This window comes from Salvelinus sp. IW2-2015, linkage group LG16 (assembly GCF_002910315.2).
Source record: "Salvelinus sp. IW2-2015 linkage group LG16, ASM291031v2, whole genome shotgun sequence".
In the NCBI taxonomy this organism is placed as follows: domain Eukaryota; kingdom Metazoa; phylum Chordata; class Actinopteri; order Salmoniformes; family Salmonidae; genus Salvelinus; species Salvelinus sp. IW2-2015.
The window spans coordinates 3987524-4014866 of record NC_036856.1 but is presented as its reverse complement, the minus strand read 5'-3'; the positions used below and the strand labels follow the sequence as shown (position 1 = coordinate 4014866).

Sequence of the window (27343 nt, the reverse complement as noted above, 5' to 3'; positions counted from 1 at the left end):
CTGATTGACAATATATTTCACATGCTGTTGTGCAAATGGAATAGACAAAAGGTGGAAATTATAGGCAATTAGCAAGACACCCCCAATAAAGGAGTGGTTCTGCAGGTGGTGACCACAGACCACTTCTCAGTTCCTATGCTTCCTGGCTGATGTTTTGGTCACTTGAGTGCTGGCGGTGCTTTCACTCTAGTGGTAGCATGAGACGGAGTCTACAACCCACACAAGTGGCTCAGGTAGTGCAGCTCATCCAGGATGGCACATCAATGCGAGCTGTGGCAAGAAGGTTTGCTGTGTCTGTCAGCGTAGTGTCCAGAGCATGGAGGYGCTACCAGGAGACAGGCCAGTACATCAGGAGACGTGGAGAAGGCCATAGGAGGGCAACAAACCAGCAGCAGGACCGCTACCTCCGCCTTTGTGCAAGGAGGAGCACTGCCAGAGCCCTGCAAAATGACCTCCAGCAGGCCTGAAAGGTACTGTATAGGTATTTGCTTTATTCTTTTTTTTACTCCTAATACAAATGTATACACCCAAACAACTGACAGATGCCCACAAACAACTACTACGTCTAATTTGCCAAGACTCGCATGCTCAAACCCCCATTCCTACTGCCAGCATTATTRTTCGTCACTTGGCCTTAAATTRTACCAATTKGTTTTTCTCAGTCGCTCATGCTATTTCAATATCTAAATAATAAATAATTAGATTTTTCCTTTGTGTTAATGATGGTGGATTGATTTCTAAGCATTTAGTGTACGTTTTTTCAAGATGAGTGATGAGAAGAGAATCGCCACGTCTTGAAATATGCAGACAGACTGAYTGAAAKTGCATTTACMTTGTAATACKTCTGACAGCCAACTTTCTAGCGTCGTCCATAACTTTTGGAGTTATTGAGTCATTATTAATTTTACACTAAGGGATTACTTTGCCATTATGCTGTAGAATTTGTGAATTTTTGTCTCATGTATAATACATTCTATAGAGCTWCATTATTTTATACTGGATTAAGCGTACATTTTCGTTCATTATAATTTTGTTAGTTATGCTCCAACTTTCCCTCCATCTTGTGTCAACATCAGTTATTTTTAAGTCTTSGTTGCAATTCTTGCTAGGAGATTGTCAGTTGGATATGCTCTCTACAAGGTTTTGTGTGTCTTCCCTATCATATGAACATACTTTTCTGACTGAAGTAAGATTCCCTCAAGGTTGCTCTGATGACCCAAAATATCTCAAATCGACATGTTGTGATATGTAACTTTTAAGTAGCATGTATTTGAAACTATCTACATTGGTCAGTCCAAAATTAYTTTTGAATTCTGTCATGGAACTAAAATGTATTTCCTGCTACCAAGTCATTTACGGTTTCAATGCCTTTAGTTTTCCATGTGGACCAATTTATCTGTGAATTCTGAAAAGCTATCCAAAGGATTGTTGAATGACGTTGTGTGTTTACGGAGTGATATTGGTTCTTGTAGAATACGTTTCATTTTCGAGGATGGTTTTAAGGSAGTACATATTTCAATTAGTTAAGRTGATAAGACGCTAGCATTGTATTATATTTCCTGCTTTATGTGATGTTGCAGAAAGCCGGACGTAAATCCTTGGTAATGCTTGCCTCCTGAATCCAAGTTTTTGACTCGGTGGAAGGGGACCAGTGACTTCATGATAAAACTTAATTAATGTACCAGCTAGTCATTTTTCAAACTTGGGTCACACTAATTTGAACTGGTTTCATCCAAATATCATCCAATTGGATGAAAAACATMATTTTCACTGTGCAGGACATTTAMATTTAGAGTTCACATGTTAACCTTTTGTCATGTGAGGAAAATAACATGTCTTCACCTCACATGTGAATTGCAGTTTCACAATTGGCCCAGCGTCGTCCGGGTTAGGGATTTTCGGCAGGGATTTTCGTTGTCCCATCGCGCACTAGCAACTCCTGTGGCRGACCGAGCGTTTCGGTTGTGTTTCGGAGGACCTTCGCCTCTTCCGAGTCCGTATGGGAGTTGCAGTGATGGGACAAGACTGTAAACAACCAATTGAGGAGAAAAAGGGGTWAAAAAAAATTGCTACATTTATTAAATAAAAAAAATCCACATGTAAATATTCCACTTTCACATGTGGAATTGCAAGTTCACATTTGAAATACCTTCACGTATTCTGGTGGTGTCCATTTTTACTCATGTTACTCATGTGCCATCTTTGCTGTTGATGGTTACATTTGGTTACGTTTTCTAAATATAGAGATACATGTTTAATCAATCAGTCAAATGCATTTATAAAGCCCTTTTGACGTCAGCAGATGTCACAAAGTGCTATACAGAAACTCAGCCTAAAACCCCTAACAGCAAGCAATGCGCGCAATGTTTAACTTAACTGTGTTGAATTTTCTAGTAATTTTTATGTACAGTATGATTGAATTGTTTTTACCGAATGAAAAACTAGTGAGATTATTTACATTTACATGAATGTAGCCAAGCTAAGTAGCTAACTCACTTTTGTATGAGTGTATTTACAGGTGTACATATAAACCACACACATTTTTAAATATATATTTTAGGTAACTTTTTATATTCACTAGCTAGCTATTTTTAGCCTCTTGTTATTGTTAGCTTTCCATTGGTTTTTGTTACATTTAATACATAGGCCTAAATGGGATTTTAATGTATTTAAAAATGTGTGAATACRTTTGCTACTGTAATGAATGTAAACAGTTACTTTTACAGAAAGAGATGATTTTGAATTAATCAGTTAACTTAAGTTAACATTTTGTGATTTTAGTGCACAGTTTATTTTATCTTGATTAATCGCATGATCTAAAAGGATTTAAACTCGACTGAAAACATATAAAATACATAATTTATACAGCGAAAAACAACAATGTGAAATTGTTGACATTGAGGTTAAAGTGTGCTTTATCAATTTGCCTTATTTTGCTAAACATTTGGACAAAATCTAAACTTCAATATTATTGAATGCTAATGTTTTTTATTTTAAAAAAAGTATTAAATTACRTCTCAATTTGAGCAAATTCTAAATTTGATTAATCACAGCAAATCCTGCGATTAACTTGATTAAATTTTTAAGCATTTGATAGCCTTTTTTTCAGGTTCAGGGAAGAAAAAAATGTATGATTACTTTATTCTAGCCCTTATAACTATTTTATACCATCTATATTTTTCAGGAGTATGCACTTTTCCTTTAAGCCGCGCTAKCTTCATGATCATGAGGGGAGGTAGCTTTCAAATCCTCCCTCACGCATTGGCCTGTTTTATGCCACCTTTTCTTCCATCTAATCCCGGGAAAGGAGGCTGCGGATGCTACTGGACAGCACCGCTAGCAAGGCGTGCGCAACGCCATGACTTCATCACGTTATGTGGAGGAAAAGGAAGGGAGGGGGTGAAAAGAGCGCACGGGATGGGAAGAGAAAGGATGAGGACAGCTGCGAGTAGAGGGGTGGGTGAAAATGGAGGGGGGCGAGAGAGGAGAAGTAGGGGGGCGCTATGACATCACCCTCCAGCCAAACGCATAGAGCTGTGGTTTATCCAAGCGCGGTTGAGGGTACAGTCCTGCGATTCCACATGCGTCCGAGCAACCTGCGCTATCAGGGGGATTTTAAACACTACTCACCGCTAGAACCTGAACCGATTCTCTGGATCTGCCGCAGGACGCTCGCATACGGGATTATTGTTTATTTGTTTATTTGAACAAAATGTGTGTGTTTTTTGTATATGCACAATAAGAAAGAGAGGAACTCCATCATTGATAACGGTAGGAACAGTTGTCTTTTTTTCTTCTAACGGAGTTGTATCCGCATGCTTGGAGGTGCTTCTTGAAAGGAGAAAATATTTCAGCTATTTCAACTGGTTCTCCACTGTGGAATGCGTGACGGGCAGTCTGCGCCCGATAGTGCCTGTCTGTGTACATACGTGTAAATGCTGATTGAGTAGCCTGGGAGGGGGATGCAGGCTGGTAGTGGTACCCAAAAAACAGCTCTCAAGAATACGGCAAGAAGCATACCAGTGCCGCGGAACTCGGCGGGGTAGAGCTGACGCTGATAGGCTACAGCAAAGGTTAGGCGATGCTCTAGCCCTACTCCGTAGCCAAAATGTGCCGGGTGCCTTCCTCTCCTATTCTTGTACATAGTGTCAGTACTGGTGGCGGCAAACGTTATAGCCGTATCCGTAGCTGTTATAAAGAATACAGCGTTGGCTATGTGACCCTCGTTTTGACGGCATTTTGGTCATTTGAAGTTTATTCATGTTTATCTTATGTAAACCACACCAGGAGGAATTTGCAATATCCTAACTGGGGTGAAACTGGGCATGCATTTCACGCAACCATTTGTTACATTATAAAGCCTGTAAGCTTCGGAGGTGGCTAGTCTTAATAACGCATTTCTGAATCATCTTCAATGGGAGGGAGGGGGTGAATGCTGCGGCAGGTAGAGGCGGCAGGTAGTCTAGTGGTTCGATTCCCCGAGCCGACTAGGTGAAAAATCTGTCGATGTGTCCTTGAACAAGGAACTTAACGCTAATTKCTCCTGTAAGTCGCTCTGCATAAGAGCGTCTGCTAAATGACTAACATGTAAAATGAATGCTCACTGTGGCAGGTGCATATCTCTACCGGTTAATGAAGCCAACCATGAGATGCGAATGCGTTCCAGTTGAGTTCACTGATATGCGTGTAGCCTATTGATAACACATTGTACACTCGTATTGATCATAAATGGCACGGTACCTGGTACGTTTCGAGAGTTCAATGGCATCAGACAAGTAACGTCAATTTGATCTATTGTCGGGGTAGCCTAATGCAGATTTTGAACATGCATTGCCATTTGTCTGTGTCGTCGGGAATCTGACTCTGATCCATGTTTGCGCATTCAATAGCGGGGTTCTTTTTCTTGCCAATKATTTGGTTTTTTAGTTGTGGTGCGTTTTTTCAAGGTGCGCTCCCAAACCTATTCATCGAAAGGTGGAGTCGGTAGCAGTGTGATGTCTGGTGATTGTCTGAGTTTTAGAGTGCAGGTGACACCCTTGTTTAATGTCATTATCCTATTTCGACCGCCATGACTGCTGGAGAGATTTTACTTGTAGAGGGACTGTTAAGCTACTCTCTCTTTTAGGTTGCATTCTTTTTTGCTTTTTATGTATACTCTACATAATTACTTATTTAGCCTTTTGTAATGACGTTTAGGATTATATTTGTTAGTTCTCTATATGGAGATTAGCCGAAACATTATTTGTCCTGAAGTATATGGTGTTTTACTATTGGCACCAGTTACGCACACACTGCAATCGACTTCACAGACGCATTGCCAGTATGTGGACTTGTCCCCGAAGGACGGAGATTTTAAGTGCCTTTGATTCGTTACCAATGTAGGCACATATCATAAAGAACCTTGCAAAAAGTGCTATTGAAAAACATATTTCCTTGTTGCCCAAATAGGATAATAAAATGTTCAATTGTTGTAGCCTATACAATCACTCAGTTTCCCCCAATTAAACACTTTCAATGAAAAGGGGGAAGAGGGAAACACGACATCTAAAATATWACCTTTTCAAACTGATCCAATTTAATTTGGTTGTGATTAATACATCATTATAGGCTAATCCTATTATTTTATGAAGTTGCGCATCCTGCCTTGTAGACGAAATCTCCTGGCTTGATCGGAATGGGTGTGTGTTATAACCTTTGCGAGGCACATCATAAAAGCTCACGAGGAACAGTATATTGCCAGGGCCAAGGCTGTTAAAAGAAAATGGGTTTATTCGTTTTTTTTCCGCTGTCCTACCCCGGTAACGTAGTTATAGCTTTTTTATGATGCCTAGGAAATGGCTTACGGGTTTTCAATGTAATGTAATCAAATGTATATGATGTTGCTGTGTATTACAGTTCTCCATTACGCGTCATCACGTGAGAAATGTGGACTGACTCCTCTCTCCTGGATGCCGGTGAGCATCCGAGACGTGCAGGTGGCATCTCACCTAAGATTCCCACAGAAAGCACGACCACGCCCCTTGCTCACACTCAAACTGAAAATAACCCAGTCTGAGTCTCAGTAGTCTGAATGAGGGCTACTCAAACATTTGAACCTGTATTGGTTTGGAACTATTTCATATTATCTGAACGAAAATGTTTCATTCGAATATGTGTGGGTATAATTGGGAGCTTGCCCATTGGAAAAGCCTATATAATTTTCAGCATATCTTGTTTCAGAATGCTCCCTCCCTCCCTTTCCTCTTATCTCTCTCCTCCCCGCCCTCTCCTTCCTCCATTCTTCTCCTTTTCTCCTTCCTCCTCTTCTTCAAAGAACAGATAAGACATCCAGTTGTAATATAACATTAGCCAAACGTTTTGTTCTAAACGATGTTGTGTAAATGCCAGTCAAATACTGAAAACCATCACACCATAAATTATGTAAATTCTAATGTAAGTCTAGACCCCACCCCATTCTTTATTATGTAATATTACATGGAACAACATGGAAATAATTCATGGCATCCTCTGTTTCTCCTTCCAGCTCTAATGTTGGACCCAATAGATATTATATCTCCCTCCCTCCACTAGTGCCACCAGACATTTCTGAGAGGTGAACGTCTATTCGTTTTATTTTAGCTCAAAGATTTGAGAAATTATTCCGTGTTTTATCTCTTCTATAGAGACGTTATCTTACCACGTGAGGACTAAACAGGAGTCTCCTCTCCACATTGTTTTTAGTCAGGCCTATCACTTGACATCCATATTAAGGGGGACTTCCCCGGAGTTAATGGCCTGTACATGGTTTATGAAGCATCCACTCATAAAATCTGTTGTTCACACACACAGTCAAATACCTGTGTTGCCGGATATGAGCTGTAACTCGCCCAGAGCCGATCAGCACTCTACTGTTCCACTGGAGATGTATCATGTTTGGTTAGGGGCCTATGGTCAGACCAAAGAGGCTGTAGGTTGTTAAGAAGCTTTAGGCATGCAGGCTTTAAGGCGGAGGGTAGCCTAGCGGTTAAGAGCTTTGGGCCAGCAACCGCAATGTCACTGGTTCGAATCTCCGCACCGACTAGGTGAAAAATCTGCTGTTGTGCCCTTGAGCAAGGCACCTAACCCTAATTGCTCTGGCTAAGAGCATTTGCTGAATGACTAAAATGTAACACGTCTCATCAATCAATCGAGCAGACCTGTATGTATGCAACTGGGGGAGGGATCAGGGTGAATTGGTGGTTGAGCAGCTTTCGTTTACTGTGCGAGACCTTCACTTCAATCATGTTCCCGGGCGTAAGTGGGCTGTTGCCAGATGGGAGGTATACTGCTGCTGGTCGGTTTATACACGTGCGCACACACACACACACACACACACATTAACGTGCATCGACATGCATGTGCTCACACACGTACACCGGTTCCAATCCACAGTTACTGAGATGAGTCACATTCTGCAGTCTCATTACTTCACCACCATACAGTACATGAGCGTGGACGCTGCGTCGTTGATGCAATGGAAATGGAAATGGATGGGGCTGGCGAGGCTTTTAAAGCACCATAAAGGCGTTGCTGCATAGCAAGAAATATATAATCATGTCAAGCGTTATCGAGAGCTTTGTCGCACACACATACACTCGGCGGCGGCCATCTAATTATCCGGCGAGAGCTTGTTAGTTGTCACGTCAAGATAAACATTTTWTTWTWTTTTATTTGGGGTCATGTTTTCACGCTGCCAGCGGAATTCGAAATTCTGAGTTGGAAAAATGTAAAAGTTGAAATATTCCTCCTACATCCACAGACTCTACACCCCGAGCCCCCTCGTAACTCGCCGTGAATGAGTAATTCAGAGGAGGTCAGAAGTCAGAGAATGTGAAAGAAACCCACGACTGGCGCTGCTAGTTCTCTGCTGCTGCCAAATGGTGGTTCATACAGTAGTTATTATCAGGAAGCATATGGTCCTCAACTGTATATGCAAATCCATTCCTAGAATACTCAGGGAAGGTGACAAAAATCCCTCGCTTTTAACTGAAAAGATCTAGTGGTCCACCATCATCACTGAAGACTTGCTAGACCTTTTATGATATTCATTGCCTCTAGAACTAGAGCGAGTGAAGAAAATAATGATTCACCACTAAGTTTCCATCCATGAACATTCTGGCCTCATTTTACTCTTGACAATTTAATGGGTTTGATRTGTATGCACTTCCTGAACAAGTGGGGATTTCAGGGAAAAGCAAGATGAGGACAGGGGTGCACTGCATGTGGAAAGCCAGGGACGTCTCCTCGGATCTGGGGAGAGAGATCAAGCTCACTCTCCTCTCCGCTTCTCTGAGGTTTCTGGGAGAAACACCTTGAGGGCATCTCCCGTGTCAACCAAATGGAAGGGGACTACCCGGAGTGATCCGTTGTCTCAACGTTGTCTCAACGTTGTCTCAACGTTGTCTCAACGTTGTCTCAACGTTGTCTCTCAGTTAAAGCAATAGGGTCTTGCGCCAGCAGATACTTTCTCCTCACTCCATAGACGCTGTGAGACATAGGAGACGAGACAGGATGCCGAATGGTGCCAGAGAGGCTGGTGCGTTACCGCCACCAACAGCACAGGTGGTGAAATTACATTTACAATTAGAAGCTTGGTACACACTATTGTGTACTAGCTAGCCAGTGTGTACTAGTTAGCTAGTGTGTACTAGCTAGAATGTAYTAGCTAGCCAGTGTGTACTAGTTAGCTAGTGCGTACTAGCTAGAATGTACTAGCTAGCTAGTGTGTACTAGTTAGAGTGTACTAGCTAGCTACATAAGCAACCGTGGTTAACATAACGCCATGGACCAGAGCTAGTGCGCCAACTGGTATGTGCGTTGCACACTGACTCCCTGGAACAAAGCAACTGACTCAGGCGATACACCAGACCAATAAACGTCGACAGGTTGCGCTCGCACATGCCGTTTGAGACGCAGAAATACCATCGGAGACTCACACGCATATGCTTTGAGGTTGGTAGACCACGTGGCGTCAGCGCACAGCTGGATGCTTCCCGGGTTAAAGGGGAACCATCGATGCACTGTACATGTTCTTGGGGGATGAAAGAAAGGAGGTGGCGCTCATGGTAAAGTCCGGCTTGGTTTCTGATCAACTGATGAGGGAAGGGAGGGAGGAAAAGAGGGGGGAGAAAGGTAGCAAGAGATGCTGCTGTGAATGCTGAAGAAATCAATCAAGTGCTGATTTCCTTTGTATTTTCTGAGCTACAGGCTCAGCCTCTATTGGAGGTTAGGGTGTGTCGCCTCCAGATATCCATCCAATAATAGATATAGCCTAAGTTACAGGTGTTGTGTACTATACTTTTTCTCTCCTACTGTGTGTTACTCATTAGTATACAGCCTACTGTTGAATTCAAAKCTACTCACATGTATTTTTTATGAAGTATCATTAAGTATATTTAGAGATACGTATGCTCAATTTAAGTAATTTCTCACCGTGTTGCCATCTCAGTAACGCTTAGGCCTCCTGAGTGGTGCAGCAGTCTACGGCACCGCGTCGCCGTGCTAGAGGCGTCACTACAGACACGGGTTCGATCCCAGGCTGTGTCACAATCGTCCGTGATCTGGAGTCCCATAGGGCAGCGCACTATTGGCCCAGCATCGTTAGGGGAGGGTTTGCCCGGGGGGGTTCACAAGGCAGTCATTGTAAATAATAATTTGCTCTTAACTGCCTAGTTAAATAAAGGTTAAAAAAAATCAACACATCATTGTAATAACTACACAGAGATACAGTTATTATATATTTAGGAATTATGCTAATAGAGGGGAATCCAATTACATGGCATATAAGACACACCAGTAAATATATGTTTGGAAACACATAATAGAAGTAACCATGGCATAATTTCAGTGGGTGTTGAGACCGCATCACATGTGCGCTGAATACTGGTACTCCACTGCTTTTACTTGGAAATAGGCCTTTTACACACACGCAATAGTAATGTGTGATTTTGAAGTCGAAGAGTATGATGGGCAAGCTGAAAACAAGGGAATGAATTTCTATTTTTATGACGTTTGATCCTTTTGTGTTGGTGTGTACTCAACAAACCTGTTTGAGCCAACATGATTGATGGCGTGCTTATAGACATTCAAATGAGAGTAGAATTCTTAATTGCCCTTTCGGGACTTTCTCTTGGACGTTTAATCTTTGAAGCACTGACAGTTTGCAACACACGGTACAGATGACTGTATATGAATGGACAAAGCCATCGATCACGTGACAACATTCATTCCTATGTGAAGATCTAACAGCGCATTTGAAGCCAACRTACACAGTTTGAGCTAGTCCAGGAAGTGACATTGCAGGCTAGCTCAGTGCTTCCCCCTTTCATTGAGTATCCCCAGAAAACCAAAAGTGTCTCTGTGAAAGTTCCCAGAACATTCGTTTGGTCGCGGCAAATGTTCTCATAACACAAAAGCTGTCCAGTCGTGCTGATGATTAKACAATGTTTGTATAAAACATTTGCCTGATGTTGCAGGAACATTCCTAGAMCACATTTAGTCTGTTCTTTAATGGTTCCCAGAATGTTTTTATTAGGTTGTGGGAACACCCTGGTGARAACATTGTGGGGACATCACARAAGATATGTTCCTAAAWCATAAAAACGATCCRGTTGTGCRGATGATTCCACAAKGAYTCTTTTAGGGTGCAAAAAACATTCACCTGATGTTGCAAGAACGTTCCCAGAACACAGACTGCTTCTTTAGGTAGTGGGAACTATGTGGGGAAATGACAAGGAGATAGTTTCCCCAAAACACTAAAACTGTCCAGTTGTGCTGACATTCAGATAATGTTTGTATCAGGGTGCGCAAAACATTTAATTGATGCAAGAGTGTTGACAGAACAGCCTTTCTGAGTTCTTTAAAGGTTCCCAGAACATTTCATTAAGTTATGGGAGTTGTCTGGGATACTCACATAGGTTGCACAGAACATTCCAACAACTTTGCGCAATGTTCCAAAATGTCCAAATAAGTCATTTATTTGACGATCATTGCATATTTGTTTTAGGTTTAAAATAATATTCCATTGATGATCACGAAATAAACATTTTACCTTGTCTTGGAGGTCCTCACAATATTTCAAGAACATTCTCAGCATGCAAATTTGTAGCTCCTTAAAGCATAAGAAATCAGATTGGAATACATCATAAAATACAAATACCCCATAATGACAAAGCAAAAACTATTTTTTGTCCGGGCTCTGGCTGGACCACTCAAGGACATTCAGGGATTTGTCCCGAAGCCACTCCTGCGTTGTCTTGGCTGTGTGCTTAGGGTCGTAGTCCTGTTGGAAGGTGAACCTGCAAAATCTAGATCTCTACGAATCAGCTGGGCTAGACAATCTGGTCCCTCTCTTTCTAAAATTATCCGCCGAAATTGTTGCAACCCTTATTACTAGCCTATTCAACCTCTCTTTCGTATCGTCTGAGATCCCCAAAGATTGGAAAGCTACCGCGGTCATCCCCCTATTCAAAGGAGGAGACACTCTAGACCCAAACTGTTATAGACCAATATCCATCCTGCCCTGCCTTTCTAAACTCTTTGAAAGTCAAGTTAATAAACAGATCACCGACCATTTTGAATCCCACCGTACCTTCGCCTCTATGCAATCTGGTTTCCGAGCTGGTCATGGGTGCACCTCAGCCACACTCAAGGTCCTAAACAATGTCATAAGTACTGTGCAGCCCTCTTCATCGACCTGGCCAAGGCTTTCGACTCTGTCAATCACCGCATTCTAATCGGCAGACTCAATAGTCTTGGCTTCTCAAATGACTGCCCCGCCTGGTTCACCAACTACTAGTTCAGTGTGTCAAATCTCTATGGGGGTGCCACAKGGTTGAATTCTCGGGCTGACTATTTTCTCTGTATATATCAGTGATCTCACTCTTGCTGCTGGTGATTCTCTGATCCACCTCTACGCAGACGACACCATTCTGTATACATCTGGCCCTTCTTTGGACACCGTGCTAACAAACCTCCAAACAAGCTTCAACGCCATACAACACTCCTTCCGTAGCCTCCAACTGCTTTTAAATGCTAGTAGAACTAAGTGCATGTTCTTCAAACCAATTGCTGCCCACACCCTCCGCCCGACTAGCATCACTACTCTGGACGGTTCTGACCTAAAATATGTGGACAACTACAAATACCTAGGTGTCTGGTTAGACTGTAAACTCTCCTTCCAGACTCACATTAAGCTTTTCCAATCCAAAATGAAATCTAGAATCGGCTTCCTATTTCGCAACRAAGCCTCCTTCACTCATGCCGCCAAACATACCCTCGTAAAACTGACATTCCTACCGATCCTTGACTTCGGCGATGTCATTTACAAAATAGCMCCCAACACTCTACTCAGCAAACTGGATGTAGTCTATCGCAGTTTATCCCCAAAGCCCCATTTACTACCCACCACTGCGACCTGYATGCTCTTGTTGACTGGCCATCACTACATATCTGTCGCCAAACCCACTGGCTCCAGGTCATCTATAAGTCTTTTTAAATAAATTAATTTTTTTGCCCCTTTTTTCTCCCCAATTTCGTGGTATCCAATTGGTAGTAGTTACAGTCTTGTCTCATCGCTGCAACTCCCGTACGGGCTCGGGAGAGGCAAAGGTTGAGAGCCATGCGTCCTCCGAAACACAACCCAACCAAGCCGCACTGCTTCTTGACACAATGCACATCCAACCCGGAATCCAGCCGCACYAATGTGTCGGAGGAAACACCATACACCTGGCGACCTGGTCAGCGTGCACTGCRCCCGGCCCGACACAGGAGTCGCTAGTGCACGATGAGACAAGGATATCCCTGCCAGCCAAACCCTCCCCAACCTGGACGACGCTGGACCAATTGTGCGCCGCTCCATGGGCCTCCCGGTCACGGCCGGCTGCGACAGAGCCTGGGCTCGAACCCAGAATCTCTGGTGGCACAGCTAGCACTGTGATGCACTGCCTTAGACCACTGCGCCACCCGGGAGGCCCCATCTATAAGTCTTTGCTAGGTAAAGCCCCGCMTTATCTCAGCTCACTGGTCACCATAGCAACACCCACCCGTAGCACGCGCTCCAGCAGGTATATTGCACTGGTCATCCCCAAAACCAGCACTTCCTTTGGCCGCGTTTCCTCCCAGTTYTCTACTGCCAATGACTGGAGCGAATTGCAAAAATCTCTGAAGCTGGAGTCTKATATCTCCCCCTCTAACTTTAAGCATCAGCTGTCGGAGCAGCTTACCGATCACTGTACCTGTACACAGCCAATCTGTAAATAGCACACCTGACTATCTCATCCCCATAGTATTACTTACCCTCTTGCTCTTTTGCACCCCAGTATCTCTACTGGCACATCATCATCTGCACATCTATCACTCCAKTATTAATGCGAAATTGTAATTATTTTTACCTCTATGGTCTATTTATTGCCTACCTCCCTACTCTTCTACATTTGCACACACTGTACATAGATTTTTATATTTTTCTTTTATTTCATGTTATTGACTGTATGTTTGTTTATGTGTAACTCTGTGTTGTTTTKKYSSMMYKSSKTKSYTTWWYYTKGSCMRGKYMMMRKTKKWAAWKRRRAMYTKKTTYYYMAMYKGSCYWMCYKSYTWAAWWAARGTKWWTTTTTTTTAAATAAACCTTTGCCCCTGTCTGAGGTCCTGAGCACTCTGGAGCAGGTTTTCGTCAAGGATCTCTCTATACTTTGCTCCCATTCATCTTTCCCTTGATCCTGACTAGTCTCCCAGTCCCTGCCGCTGAAAAACATCCCCACAGTATGATGCTGCCATCATCGTGCATCACCATAGGGATGGTGCCAGGTTTCCTCCAGACGTGATGCTTGGCATTCAGGCCAAAGCGTTCAATCTTGGTTTCATCAGACAAGAGAATCTTGTTTCTCATGGTCTGAGAGTCCTTTCAGTGTCTTTTGGCAAACTCCAAGCGGGCTGTCATCTGCCTTTTACTGAGGAGTTGCTTCCKTCTGGCCACTCTACCATAAAGGCCTGATTGGTGGAGTGCGKCAKAGATGTTTGTCCTTCTGGAAGGTTCTCCAATCTCCACAGAGGAAGTGTTTTGCTGCACCCGCATTAASATTTGCTAAATATGTGTATGTGACCAATASAATTCGATTTGGAGCTCTGTCAGAGTGACCATCGGCTTCTAGGTCACCTCCCTGACCAAGGCCCTTCTCCCACGATTGCTCAGTTYAGCCATGCGGCCAGCTMTAGGAAGAGTCTTGGTGGTTCCAAACTTCTTCCATTTAAGAATGATGGAGGTTACTGTGTTCTTGGGGACCTTCAATGCAGCAGAATTTTTTTGGTAGCCTTCCCCAGATCTGTGCCTCGACATAATCCTATCTCGGAGGTCTACGGACAATTCCTTCGACCTTATGGCTTGGTTTTTGCTCTGACATGCACTGTCAACTGTAGGACCTTAGATAGACAGGTGTGTGCCTTTCTAAATCATGTCCAATCAATTGAATTTAAAACAGGTGGACTCGAATCAAGTTGTAGAAACATCTCAAGGGTGATCAATGGAGACAGGATGCACCTGAGCTCAATTTTGAGTGTCTTAGCAAAGGGTCTGAATACATATCTAAATGTGATATTKAAGTTTTTTATTTTGAATACATTTGCAAACATTTCTGAAAACCTGTTTTCACTTTGTCATTATGGGGTATTGTCTGTAGATTGATGAGGAAAAAATGTGTATGTATTCCATTTTAGAAYAAGGCTGCAACATAMCGTAATGTCTAAAGAGCCAAGGGGTCTGAATACTTTCCGAACGCACTTTATGAAGAGGATGGGAATGTTTTTATAATCTGAAATGGTTCTTTGTCCCGATTGACCATATTAGACCGAAAAACCCTTGCAAGGCCATAGCTATCCACTGGTGGCACAGAGGGCCAGTGATCTAGTTACAGATCTGAAGATTGCAAGATTACCATGTTTCTTTTGAAGAAAAAGAAAATTGTGAAATTGAAGCTCAGGTACACTCTACTTACAGATAACTCTTTATTTCATACAGATTTATACATCCAGTCAGAAATGCAGAATTTATTAACTGTAAACAATGAATAATAGTGTAAAAATTACTGTTGAACCTTTTTTTTTAAACGCACCCAATATAATTCCTACTTCGTGAAGCTTGACATGGTCTCCCCTGTCGTATATTTCATGATCTGAAAAGAAAAAGTGATCCTAGTTCGGCACTCATAGTCTTGAATACCTTGTAAATGTGGTCCCAGAAGTACGCAGCGTATAAAGAGGATTGGTGAAATGATGGGGAATAACCCTGTTACCAGTATTTCCCTGTGTTAGTTATGTCTAAGGCTAAAAAGGAAGCATGTAATTCCTGATTGACCACACTGCCAGAGGATGAAAGATCTGGCTTGGAAACCAACCATTKTAGGTTCCGACCCCACATGTGAAGATTGTTAACGTGTAGAAAACGTGGTTGTATTTCTTAGATTAAACACTGTTCAAATGTCCTATTAATAAAAATACTGTGTGTCTATATCACCTTGTAGTGGGCCATATACTTTGTGATGTCCCCACAATGTTCTCACCAGACTGTTCCCACAAACTAATGAAACATTCTGGGAACCTTTAAAGAACAGACTAAATGTGTTCTGGAATGTTCTTGCAATGTTAGGTGAATGCTTTATCCAAACAATGTAGAATCATTAGCATGACTGGACAGCTTTTGTGTTATGAGAACATTTGCCGCGACCTAGCAAATGTTCTGGGAACYTTCACAGRAACAATTTTAGTTTGTTGGGAAAGCATTACTGGTACATTGTAATATAACATTACCTGAAAACCTAATGAGAACTTATTGGGAATGTTGTGGCTGTAACAATTGTTGTGCACAACATTTCAGTGTATGTTATGAGAGCATTCCAAGGATATTTCATATTTTTTTCAAATAAATAAATGTATTATCATTCTTTTAATGATTTTGGGATGTTATTATCCTAATGTTAGAAAAAAAAAAACGTACGAGAATTTAACGGGAATCTTAGTAGATATTTGGGGAATGTTCCCGGTTTGCTGGGTCAAGTTGAAGGCCGACCGGTGTACGCCAGGCTGTCATTAGCAAGTAAACTTCTTCTGTGTGCAATTTTATAATGAACAATTCAATGGCATATATCTGGTGTAATAGAAGCAATTATTTGTCCCGTGATTGTCTTTGATTTTTTTAATTATTTTTTTACACGAAGATTGACCTCAAAGATTGCCATTTTCCCATCCACTATAATGAGGGATCCTGTTTTCTGCTAACAACGCCTGCAGTACCGTTGTCAGCCTTGAACTTTGTGGCTTCAATGTTCTCCCCTGACATATACACAGAACACACAACACAACGTATTACGCAAAACATTTAATTGGGWCAACATGAAGCAACAGTCAGAAAGTGAATGTCAAGACTATGAATGGTGGTGGATGAGAAACCATGCTGTGATTGATCTCTCATCCTCCAAGCACGGGCAGGTTCCCCCATCTCCAATCAGCKCCATACAGATTGGATAACAAACTCTCCCTGGCAGGACACCTTTATTCAGGAGCGCGTAGACAATTGAGAGCTCTATCATTGGCCGAGGCATTGAGGAAGAAGTCTCTCTCGGGGTTATGCTGTTAACGAGGCTAGCRCCACATGGCCCCTCCAGTCTTTACCTCTTGAAGGTCACCTCGACATTTCACCTGCTCCCCGACGCTTCTTTGCCATGACAACCCAGTCGCTGGTTGCTGCAGACAACGTCTGTCCCAGCGAGGGGGACCCATGATGATAACGCTTTGCGACAACGGCAGGACGACGCCATCGCTAGTTGTTTACTCTCTTAGTTTGAACAACCGCTGGTTGTTCGTCAACATCATTTATTTATCGGTGTATTATCTATGAATTATTTATATTTTTGTCTTCAATGCCTTTATATTTTATTCAGGTGATACTACAATGGTCTGTGTGTGTTGTGTATGTGTTGTGGGGCAACAGGGTTCAAGGGAGGACCATGGCTAGGGCAGCAGAATTAAGACTGGGGGGGATCTGTGACCCTGTACATTTCACCTGCAGGTACAATAAAATCCTCATAGCCCCCACATTGATCTCTCCAAGAATAAACCTCTTACTCCGCTGTGTGCGTGACCATGTGGGCCTCGTCAATTATTTAGCCGAGAGTGCTGTGCAAGCTTCCGTTTGCATGCAACAATGGGCCCGGGGAACTGGGAGTGAGGGACAGAGAAAGGGAGAGATAAAAAGAGAGCGAGAGAGAGAGAGAGAGAGAGAGAGAGAGAGAGAGAGAGAGAGAAAAGGGGGGACTGGGCCTTTGTAAGAGGCATCAACAATAATTGATCAATGTGGATATATGTCTGCCATTGTACCTGGTTGAAACATGTCCAGCCTACCTTGCTGGATTATTATCTTTGCCTCCCCTTCTCGACTTTCCATCGCTGGTGAAGAGCTACCTACAACAGCGTACACATTATATTATTCAATGCTAGGGCCATTCACTCCCCTCTGTTCTCTCAGTCTATATATTCTCCTGTTACCGGCTCAAACAAAGCCTCATGAATCCAAATGGATTTGTCGACCTGATTCCCAAGCCATTTATTAGACTCACCCTCCCGGAGATGTAATTCCAAGTGTCCTATTAGGCTTCGATCCATGCATGCGAGTGAATCCAAATTCTGGATCCAACTGGGGAGGAATTGGAATTGGAATTTGCATCTAAGAGAATGAACAGACTAGCCTATTTGTGTGTGTCAGTCTTGACGGGCTAACAAGCTACAAACACCAGCGCAAAGGACAGGCTTAGGCGACACGCCTAAATGTTGCTTCAGTAGGCATGTTAGTTTTTTGTCGTTCTCTTTCTTGCGAGCCATTATGTTTGTGAATTCAGGCCTATGTCTCCGATCAGCCTTGTAAGCGTCTCACAAACCCAATCGGAGGGGCTAAATGGCACTGCGGTGTAGTTATTAGCACAGGATAGTCTATCAGGAGKATTGCGTTTAATTAGAGTTGAAAGATGTCCCCCTTGCCACACTTTGCTGAAGCCACGCAGGATTTATTGTTTGTCCAGTCCCATTGATTAAAGGATTCTCGTAATTGTTTTGCCTGCGCTTGATTAACAAACCTGTGTTTTCTTCAGCCAACGAGTTCAATAGCCGCCTTGACTGCTRGTGTTAGCTTGGCTTCTCCRTTGATTTGATTTGATTTGATAGGCGTGTTGAGTAAAACGAAGTGGAGAAGAGGGCTGCCTTTCGCTTGTTGACTAATTTTCAAAGCGAAGATAGAGTTTCACGAGGAGGGGATGGGTGCCGAGGTTGCATTAGCTTAGCTAACGGTGCTCAGTGAATGGTTCAAAATGTCTGGCTCGTATCTATGGGTGGGCTACTGGGCCTCAGACACGAGAGCAAGAAGCGATGAATGTGCAATGTGCAATGTGCTTGTCCTCTGCTGTGGATGGATGAGTCTGTATAATCTATGGAATGTTGGGAATGTGCCTGGTTGTTTTTTACTTTCATAATCCCGGAGAAAGAAGGGGAGAAGGGAGGGAGGATTCCCAGGTGCGGTTTGCGGAGGAGGACCAGGTGGAGAGATGATTGAAAGCCGGAGAGCAGCCAGAGGTCCCAACATGTTTTCAGACGCAGGGAGCTTAGCATATTTGAACCCAACGATAACTCCTGGAGAGGTTCGGGCCCTCTTCCCCACACATAAGCTGCACTCGTCAAACCTCTCTCTCCATATCTAGCGTCTTACTTCTGCCTCTTGCCTCTGTGTTCGAGCTTTAGGATTTGCTGTGCCATCTTACTTCTGCTTCCTGCCTCCATGTTCAAGTTTTTCATGGTTATTCGAGCTGCTGTTTGTTTGCTTGTTTGCTTGTTTTCGGTCAGTTGCTTGTTGGTGAGCCACCTCCAATCAGCGGTAGGATATAGACAGAAGGTAGGAAGGATGCTCAGTAGAAGGATGATGTCTACTTAAAGGTAATTTATTTCTGCTGTTGCTTTGTTGGGGCAAGGGAGGAAGTGACAAAGCGCCGGTTGTTTATGACCCCCATCTAAGTGCTGTCGGGCGGCTTTCCAGCAGGAAGTTGCTGCTGCTTCTCTGTTTAATTCATGTCCTTGGAGGTGCGTGTTACTGTGACAGTGAGGTAGGTGAGTTAACCAGGGGGGAGTTTCACAGGGCTTTAAAAGAGAGAAAAAACGCACAAACACTCCCAATTCCCCCTCTATCGCCATTGCTTTGGTATGTAACAGACCTTTGACAAACCAAATCGAACTGTCAATTTCTCAACGCTGCCCTGTTCATCAGTTTCACAGAGATGGGCTGGGGAGATATGGGGTATGGTTTGACTTTTTGCTAGCTTGCGTATTACTGTACAGTCCTGGAGAACTTGGCTTGGCTGCTTTTTCTGAATGTTTAAATGTTTTAAGAGGGAGCGATGAGAGGAGGAGAACACCTCTTGTCTTGGTCCTGCTGCAACCTCTTGATGACTCAGCAGTGCCACTGGAGGGAGGGAGAGCGAGTGAGAGCAGGGAGTTCACCCCCTCCACTACCCCCAACCTCTGTATACCTCTGTGAAGTCAGCGAGTGACTTTTTTAATTGACAGGAGAAGAAAGGCCTCATTATCCACTCGAGAGCCTCGATTGCTGGGCCTGTTTCATGCCATTTCAAGTAAATTCTCTCCTCTGTTTCTCATTTTCCTCTCTCTCACATTCTCTCTCTCTCTCGCTGTCTCTCAGTCTCTCTCGTTTTCTCCTCGGCTGCTCAACTCCCTCCCATTCCCCGCTGATTCCTCCACTCTCTCCCTTTCTTCTCTCTACGTCTCTCTCTTTCCCTTCATCTATTTGCATTTCCCTCTTGAATTCTCTCCTGGCTCGCCTCTCCGCTTGTCATCTCTTCCGCTCGATTTCTAAAGCGTTCTGGAGTTTCTTTTTAAAGAGGGAAATGAAGACAGATAGGGACCGAGGTCAGGTCTTGTTTAGAGACTTTCCTAGGCAGTCAGCTCTGGAAAATATATGGGCCAATCTGCATAAATTAGCCAGTACCATTATACGTTTTGAAATGAAGCTGACGTTGGAATCCTTATTGTCTCGTAATTGGAGATTTGTTACCCATAGTCTAGTTTAATGAAACCAAAGTGAAGGTTAGTAGTTCTTACCTATAGTACATTTTACTTCAGCCCAAAGGATGGATCTTAAGTGAGTCACGATACCCATTTGATGGAAAACAACGTATGCCATGTCATAGAAGTGTCCTAGCCGCCGGTTTGAGAAACTCTCTCAATTGTGCTTCCCACTGTGTGTTCACTATGGGAGTTTCAGAGTTAGACTAGAAGGGCACATATACGTGACTATATTAAATGCCAACCCCAGCTAATGTGGATAGTCACCTGCTATGTATTTTTCATGCCCCTCGTGTCCTACTCCTACTCCTACTCTCCACTAGTTCCTGCTAAACCTTTGGCATTTTAACCTCTCGATATAGTGCATTAATGGCCATCGTTGTTTTTATCGTTTGTTATTCAAAGCAATTATCGGCATCAGACAGCCTGTATAGTATTTATCAGGACCGACTCTGCTTTCATTGCCTTCACTGGAATGACATTGATGTGCAGGGGTGTATTCTCTGGTATCGCACAAGTGTGTGCGTGTGGAGGGAGTATTGGCAAGGAAAGGGAAAGGGGAACACTAGAAAACACACTGCGATTTCGCACGTCTGAAAAGGTCCCGAGAACGTCGGTGTATGCCTTCCGCTGTACTCGCCGGAAAACCGATTCTCCAGCGCTTGGAGCAAACTCGTGATGCTCGGCTCCAGAGAGTTCTCCTTAGACCACTGCGCTATGGCAGTTCACAGTGCTATAGCGAGCCACAAGAATATTGATGATGCCTGATGGTAATAGGGTGTCGTTTTTTTCATTATTTTGTTTTAAGCCTTCCCCAAACCATAGCACCAACCTCAATCACTTGGAATGAATACCTAAACTTAACCCGTTGAGTTGTTTCTGTTTTAACCCTGGAAGCGAGTGGAATGAATGCGTCGAAAAATAGACATTCATCCATAATACATCGAATTTCGAAAGGAAACTATGAGATCTTGCTGGTTCGATCGCTATATAGCCTCAAATGTATCCTTGCACTCTGTGCACTGTATTCACTGGCGCGATGACGTCATCTTTTTCTCTTCACTCTCCACACCACACTCAGGATTAGCATAAAGTATATTAGCAAATTGATATGCAAATCAAACCTTCATTCCCATCAGTGAAATGATTGAAATGATGACTCGCTGGAGAGAGTGATGAAAGGTCCTTTTTATATGTCTTTTTTTTTTTTAGGTCTTGTGCCTTTTAGTCGAGACACTAAGCTATTAGACAAACTGCCTTTCTCAAAGTCCCGAACATCGATCAAATGAATTGATATCTCCCATAATGAATTGTTATTCTCTTTTCAAAAGGCTGACTGGCCTTGTTTTGGTCCTGCTACTTATTTCTGAATGCTTTCATATTGATGTTCTCTTCTTGTCAACCTCTGGGTCCTTTTATTGCCTGGAAATATATACCAGTAAATGATGGTATGGGTGAAAGAGAACCTTTTCATTTCCCATGTATACTAGGCCTACTTCAATTCAAGTGTACACTACATGTACATAGGACACCGCACTAGCGAGTCAAGTAGCYACTCATCTCCTCTCTCCTCTCGTGAATGTCTATTGCCTACTATCTGCGCATTGTCAGGAACATATGCCCCCCCCCCCCCAACAACAGCTGTATCCTGACAGTGTAATGGGTATGATGTTGTGATACGGTTTTATTTGTGGCCTACCGAAAGCCCTGACTTCACACTTACTGTGTCTCTTCTTTCTTTCCCTTTCTTTCCCTTTTGACAAATTTGCTCTGATTTATGGCTGTGTGTAAAAGGCCGGGAGGCAATCCATTCTCCTCTCCTCCCCCTGATCAGATGCAAACACCATAAATCAGCCATGCTTGTGTGGGCCTTAACTATTTATGACGGGCTAATGCTCGGCATAAGGTGATAGCCTACTGTGTAGTAGAACTTGTTCATCATTCCGCAGCTACTGTATGTCATTGGTATTGGCGACCAACTTGAAGTGCCTATTCCTTGCTTTTTTCCTCCTCTTCTTTTGTTGTTGTGCGGTGCCCTTGAGTTTCTTGAAAGGGGCTTGAAATGCAATATAGGCCTGTATTCTCAATCATTGCAATGTGCAATGACGGAGTCCTTCTAATGTTATTCCTTCATAAAAGTGTGGAGGGTGTGTAGCTACTGTACAGTACATACTGCATGAGGACTACTTCTTCGAGAATACTATAGAGTGGTTTGGAGAGATGCTAATTGTTGGAAGTGGCTGCTTTAATGGCCTCTAAGTTCTGGCTGAGACAGGAAAATGTGTAATGTGTCTTTATGGACTAACCCATCCTCCTGCACTATGGCTGTTTTAGAGTTGGACTCTCTCTCTCTCTCTCTCTCTCTCTCTCTCTCTCTCTCTCTCTCTCTCTCTCTCTCTTTCTCCCTCTGTCTTTGCCTAATGGCTGGTAATGAAGAGGGCATTTGAGAAGAGCTGACCCATGCACGTCCTCCTTCTCTCTCTCTCTCTCTCTCCTGTCTCTTATACACATCTAGATGTGTATAAGAGACAGGGTAATGAAGAGGGCATTTGAGAAGAGCTGACCCATGCACGTCCTCCTTCTCTCTCTCTCTCTCTCTCACCCACACACACACACACACGCACACGCACACGCATACACACACACTTGGCATATAGAGATTGTCCTTCAGAATATCAGTCATGACAATCTTTCAATGACTGTTGGTTCTTCCCAAGACTTTCAATCCATCAGAGAAATACATATTTCTTGAGACGTGAAATGAAGAGAGAGAGAGAGGTTGCTAGGGAGAAAAACAGGGTGTCAAGGACAAAAAGGAAGGGATGATGGGAATGATAATGGATGATGAGCCTGTACAATAGCAACATACACGCAGAGAGAAGGGAGAAAGGGATCGCTTCGCCTTTTAAGTACCCCTTGGTGGACAAAGGTTTCAGGTTACCTCACCAACCACCCCTCACCCACCCCCTGTCCCTCCGCCAAACCCCACCTCAAGGTCAGCGGGGACCTGGCGTTGCCGAGCGACACTCCAGCTCTGTTCCATACTCTACAGTGAGATATAGTGCGTCTGACATCATTACCCTTGTTGTGACAGGTTTCATTTGTGCCCCCTGGAACCATGCATCAGGCTGACTGATGGGCAGGCCAGGCCAATAGCGTCCACTGAGACTACAGCCAAGTGTCCAAACACAGTACTCACCGCTGTAGCCCAGTTAGGAGAAGAAATTGTACTTTGCAATAATGGTTTGGTTATTCATTCATTMATTTGTTTGTTCGTTCCTTCTGTCTTCCTTTCATTCTTTCTTCCTCGCCTACTGTAATTGTGGCTATCAGGAATTTTCCCAGTTTATTTTTGGAACTGTGAAGAGACCCATGGTGGCATGTCTTGTGGGGTATGTATGCCCACAGTGGGTTTCCTACTAGGGCAAATAGTCTCAGTGCTAACAGTGCAATTCAGGTCCATAGGCTAATGATTACTGCTGTATAGCTCTATGTGTTGATAGGGTGGGATATAGGAGTGGAACCCTTGTTTCAACCTATCCTATCATGTCAGATCTGGGATGAATTCGGATAGACGTTTTTTGAAATACATTTCAACAGAGTTCCGTAAAGGAACCTCATACTCCAACMATGCACGTTTTCTGTGGGGGACTTTGGCAAGCTTGTGCCCCAGGTGTACATTTTGTAGGAATAGAATAAACCAGAGTCCCATCACCTTCCRATGAGAAGGTGGACAAAACCCTATCACACTGTGGACAAAAAGTCACACATTTTTCAGTGGCAGTCCCTCCACTCAAAACTCCCAATTGATCAGCTGTGATTACACCGCCGTCAGTCAGAATCATTAATCAATCGTGTCTGATGCTACTGTTTTACACATTGGCTCCCTATTCAGAAAAACTCACAGGTCATAATCCCTCCCAATGCACTTGTCAATTATCTTCTATTGTGGTGTCGTTTCAATGGATGACTGCCCTTCACTCCAGCCTGACCTCCACCTCTACACCCGTCAACCCTGCCTCCACACTATTAATGCTTCTCAGCCACTCACTACGCACTTCATTGATCTGTGGTTGGATAAGAGTGTGGGTTCTAGGAAAGCCCCCATGAACATGGTTTGAGGTGGTACCGACATTAGTCCGCTTAAAGAGGATTCTTAAGAGCCAACTCTTATACAGTCAATAATATGCGATACGGTTTATCCATGATCAACTATCCAATGCCCCATTCTGCTAATCAGATAGACTGATAGACTGAGTGCATGACCATTAGGGCTTCATTCATTGAATGTGCGTTTGCGTGTGTGTGTGCGTGCGTGTGTGTGTGCGTGCGTGCGTGCGTGTGCAATGATCAGCCTGGATCTCTGTCAAACATCCATGTAAACATTAGTAAGTAATGACTCAATACATTAAGAGACGGATCATGTGCTGTAGTAGATAGTAAGGCTCCTGCAGATGATCAGCTGAAGTGGTGGAATGTTGTTGGTTTTGGTTCCGTGGCTCGATGGTGGTCTTTCTGGAATTAGGCCGCAGGACAGCGTTTTGTATTGGAATACATAATGTGTTGTCATGCGTTTTAATATGTGGTTTCCTATTTTTTGGACTATGTTTTTGTTTGCATAAAACGGGTTTCCTCGTTCATACAATAAGTTCAATTCTGTTCTAAAGTTTTTTACGGGCTTTTATGTTAATACAATTRGATTTTCAGATGGCATAGGCAAACATCGCAGCTTTTAAATCATTCAGAAGTTCACTGAGCCAGATATACTGTATATGCTAGCTAGCAGTTGTTCCAGTTCCAACCTCCTCTGACATGTGTAATGGCAGACTTACGGAGTTGTACCGGTGGCTCCATGGCTGTTCTTACTACAGTAGAATCCCCTCAATGTGTAGAGGTTAGCCAGGGAAGAAGTTGAGCTATTTGTCTTTGCCATATTATAAGCTTACGCAGTTCATAACTTGTGGTGTGTGTGTTTGTGTCTGTGTGTGTATGTTGCGTGTGTGTGTGAAAGAGAGAGAGAGAGAGAGACTGACCAGGCTACAGAGGGACATAAATCATTCTGTTTTTCCCTCCGCCTCATGTTATGTGAGTTGTAGCCTGATGGATGGCTGCTCTCTGGCCACCCCTGGAATCCAAGAGACCAGGCCTAAGTATTGACAAGGAAGACCTCTGGGGAATCCCTCCCTATCATTCTCTACCTCTCTCCGCTCTCCTGTTCACAACCATACATCCATACAACTACCCAATGTAAAGTTCAGGCTTAAGGCCTACAGGCCTTTATGTCTAGTTTGGTGGGTGGTCCGCCATGTTTAAAAGGTTGCTTCATGAGGCCGGTGCGTGTCCAGCCATTGAGTGGGGTCGAGACCATTCCCGCCCCCCCATCCACTGCCCTGCTCTCGTCTGTGTGATGCATGTGGGCCGTCTCATTTCGTGTGATGGAGGGGTGAAGGATTAGATGGAACTTTCCAGCCCGACAGCCCAGTGTTGGTATTTAATCACCGACTGAACCGAGAGAGATCGAAGTCATGTTGGTGACTACGGTGTGTTGAAGTTCCGACCTCCCTCTTTTCTCATTTTAAGATGGCCGACCCGCGGCTGTTAGCTTTCCTCCTGTAGCAGTAGATCATTCAAATCCAGGAGCTTATGTCAATCGGACGCAATGTGAGACACCTACACGCCTCCAACTTGTCCACACTTCTGACACGTACAGTATCCACCCCTCGACTCGAATAAAACATCACCATTTCCTTCCCTTACAGGGAGTGCGGCTGCATCCCATATGGCACATCTGTATAGTGCACTACTTTTGACCAGGGCCCATAGGGGACTAGAGTMATTTGGGACTCATCTTGCCCCGTAAAATATTTCCCCCTGATTGACAAAAACATCTCTGACAAACATGTCTTTCTAATACTCTGTATTCAACTCCCACACAGATACAATGTGACCGTGATGCAGCATCACGCACTGCATTTTCTCTGCTATTAAGGATTCAACTACACTACAGGGTTTAGATGTGTTTCCCCAGTGTTTTTTTTTTTTTGCTTCCCATTCACAGCTGTGTACTTGGGCGATCAGGGCACTTTGCTGCAGTTAGATGCCCAAGGTGCCTCCGCTCTCTCTCGCTCTCTCTCTCTCTCTCTCCTGCTCGCTCTCTCTCTCTCCGCTAGGCAGCCAAGGAAAAGGAGAGTGGAAGGATGGAAGGATGAAAGGAGCCGGGGTTTGGTTTCTGGCTACGCTGAGCTCCTGGTTTGACCTTCCGTCAGATAATTCCCAGAGATTCCGACTCCTTGTTTTTCTGACGATTAATAATTCAGAGACAGCATTAGCTCTCCCTGTTCTTAGGGGAGAGATAGAGAGAGAAGTGTGTGTGTGTGTGTGTGTGTGTGTGTGTGTGTGTGTGTGTGTGTGTGTGTGTGTGTGTGTGTGTGTGTGTGTTGTGTGTGTGTGTGTGTGTGTGTGTGTGTGTGTGTGTGTGTGTGTGTGTGTGTGTGTGTATGAATGGGTCACAGAGTGGCAGGAGAGAGGGAAAGAGAGAGACACTTCTGGAGTAATGTCAACTCCCTCCTTTCTTCCCCTCTCCACCTCTCCGTCTAGCTACTCAGCTATCGGAGTTGTCATTCAAGTAACCTTGGTGGTAGATTGTCGGTTGTTCTTGGCATGGGAATGAAAAGACCAAGTACATCCTTTGTTGATGATGCTGGGGAGGGTGATACAGCAGATGTCTGATGAAGGGGTGTACTCATAACTTGTGTGTGACTGTGACTGTGTGTGTGCGGGTGTGTGTGTTAAGTTTAGTTCATGAAGACACACCATTGGTGTGTGTGTGTGTGTGTGTGTGTGTGTGTGTGTGTGTGTGTGTGTGTGTGTGTGTGTGTGTGTGTGTGTGTGTGTGTGTGTGTGTGTGTGGTGTTGTGGTGTGTGTTGTGTTGGGTGTGTGTTGTGTGTGTGTGTGTGTGTGTGTGTGTGTGTTCACGTGCATATGCATGTTAATGTAGTAAAAGAAAAGAGAGAGAGAGAGAGAGAGAACACACCTAGAGGGGGCTCTAGAGACATCATCTCCTTATTGAGAGTCAGGCCCACAGTAAGGCATCATGGCCCTTAGGCTAGGCATTATGGCACCATATTGACCCAACCTTTCATTTACTGTATTTACTACAGATGGTTACTCATTACCGATGCATCGCTCCATGATGAAACAGACTGACATGCT

The 27343-nt window shown here is 43.7% G+C and overlaps 1 protein-coding gene across 1 annotated transcript in view; it reads left to right on the top strand.

The window, feature by feature from the left end:
- Positions 1 to 3562: 3562 nt before the first annotated feature.
- The window catches only part of LOC111975548 (receptor-type tyrosine-protein phosphatase S-like), a 268179-nt gene continuing 244398 nt past the window's right edge, over positions 3563 to 27343 (top strand). The window contains 1 exon segment of the mRNA XM_070447461.1: positions 3563 to 3771. Coding sequence (XP_070303562.1) covers positions 3732 to 3771 — 40 coding nt within the window. The 5' untranslated portion in view covers positions 3563 to 3731.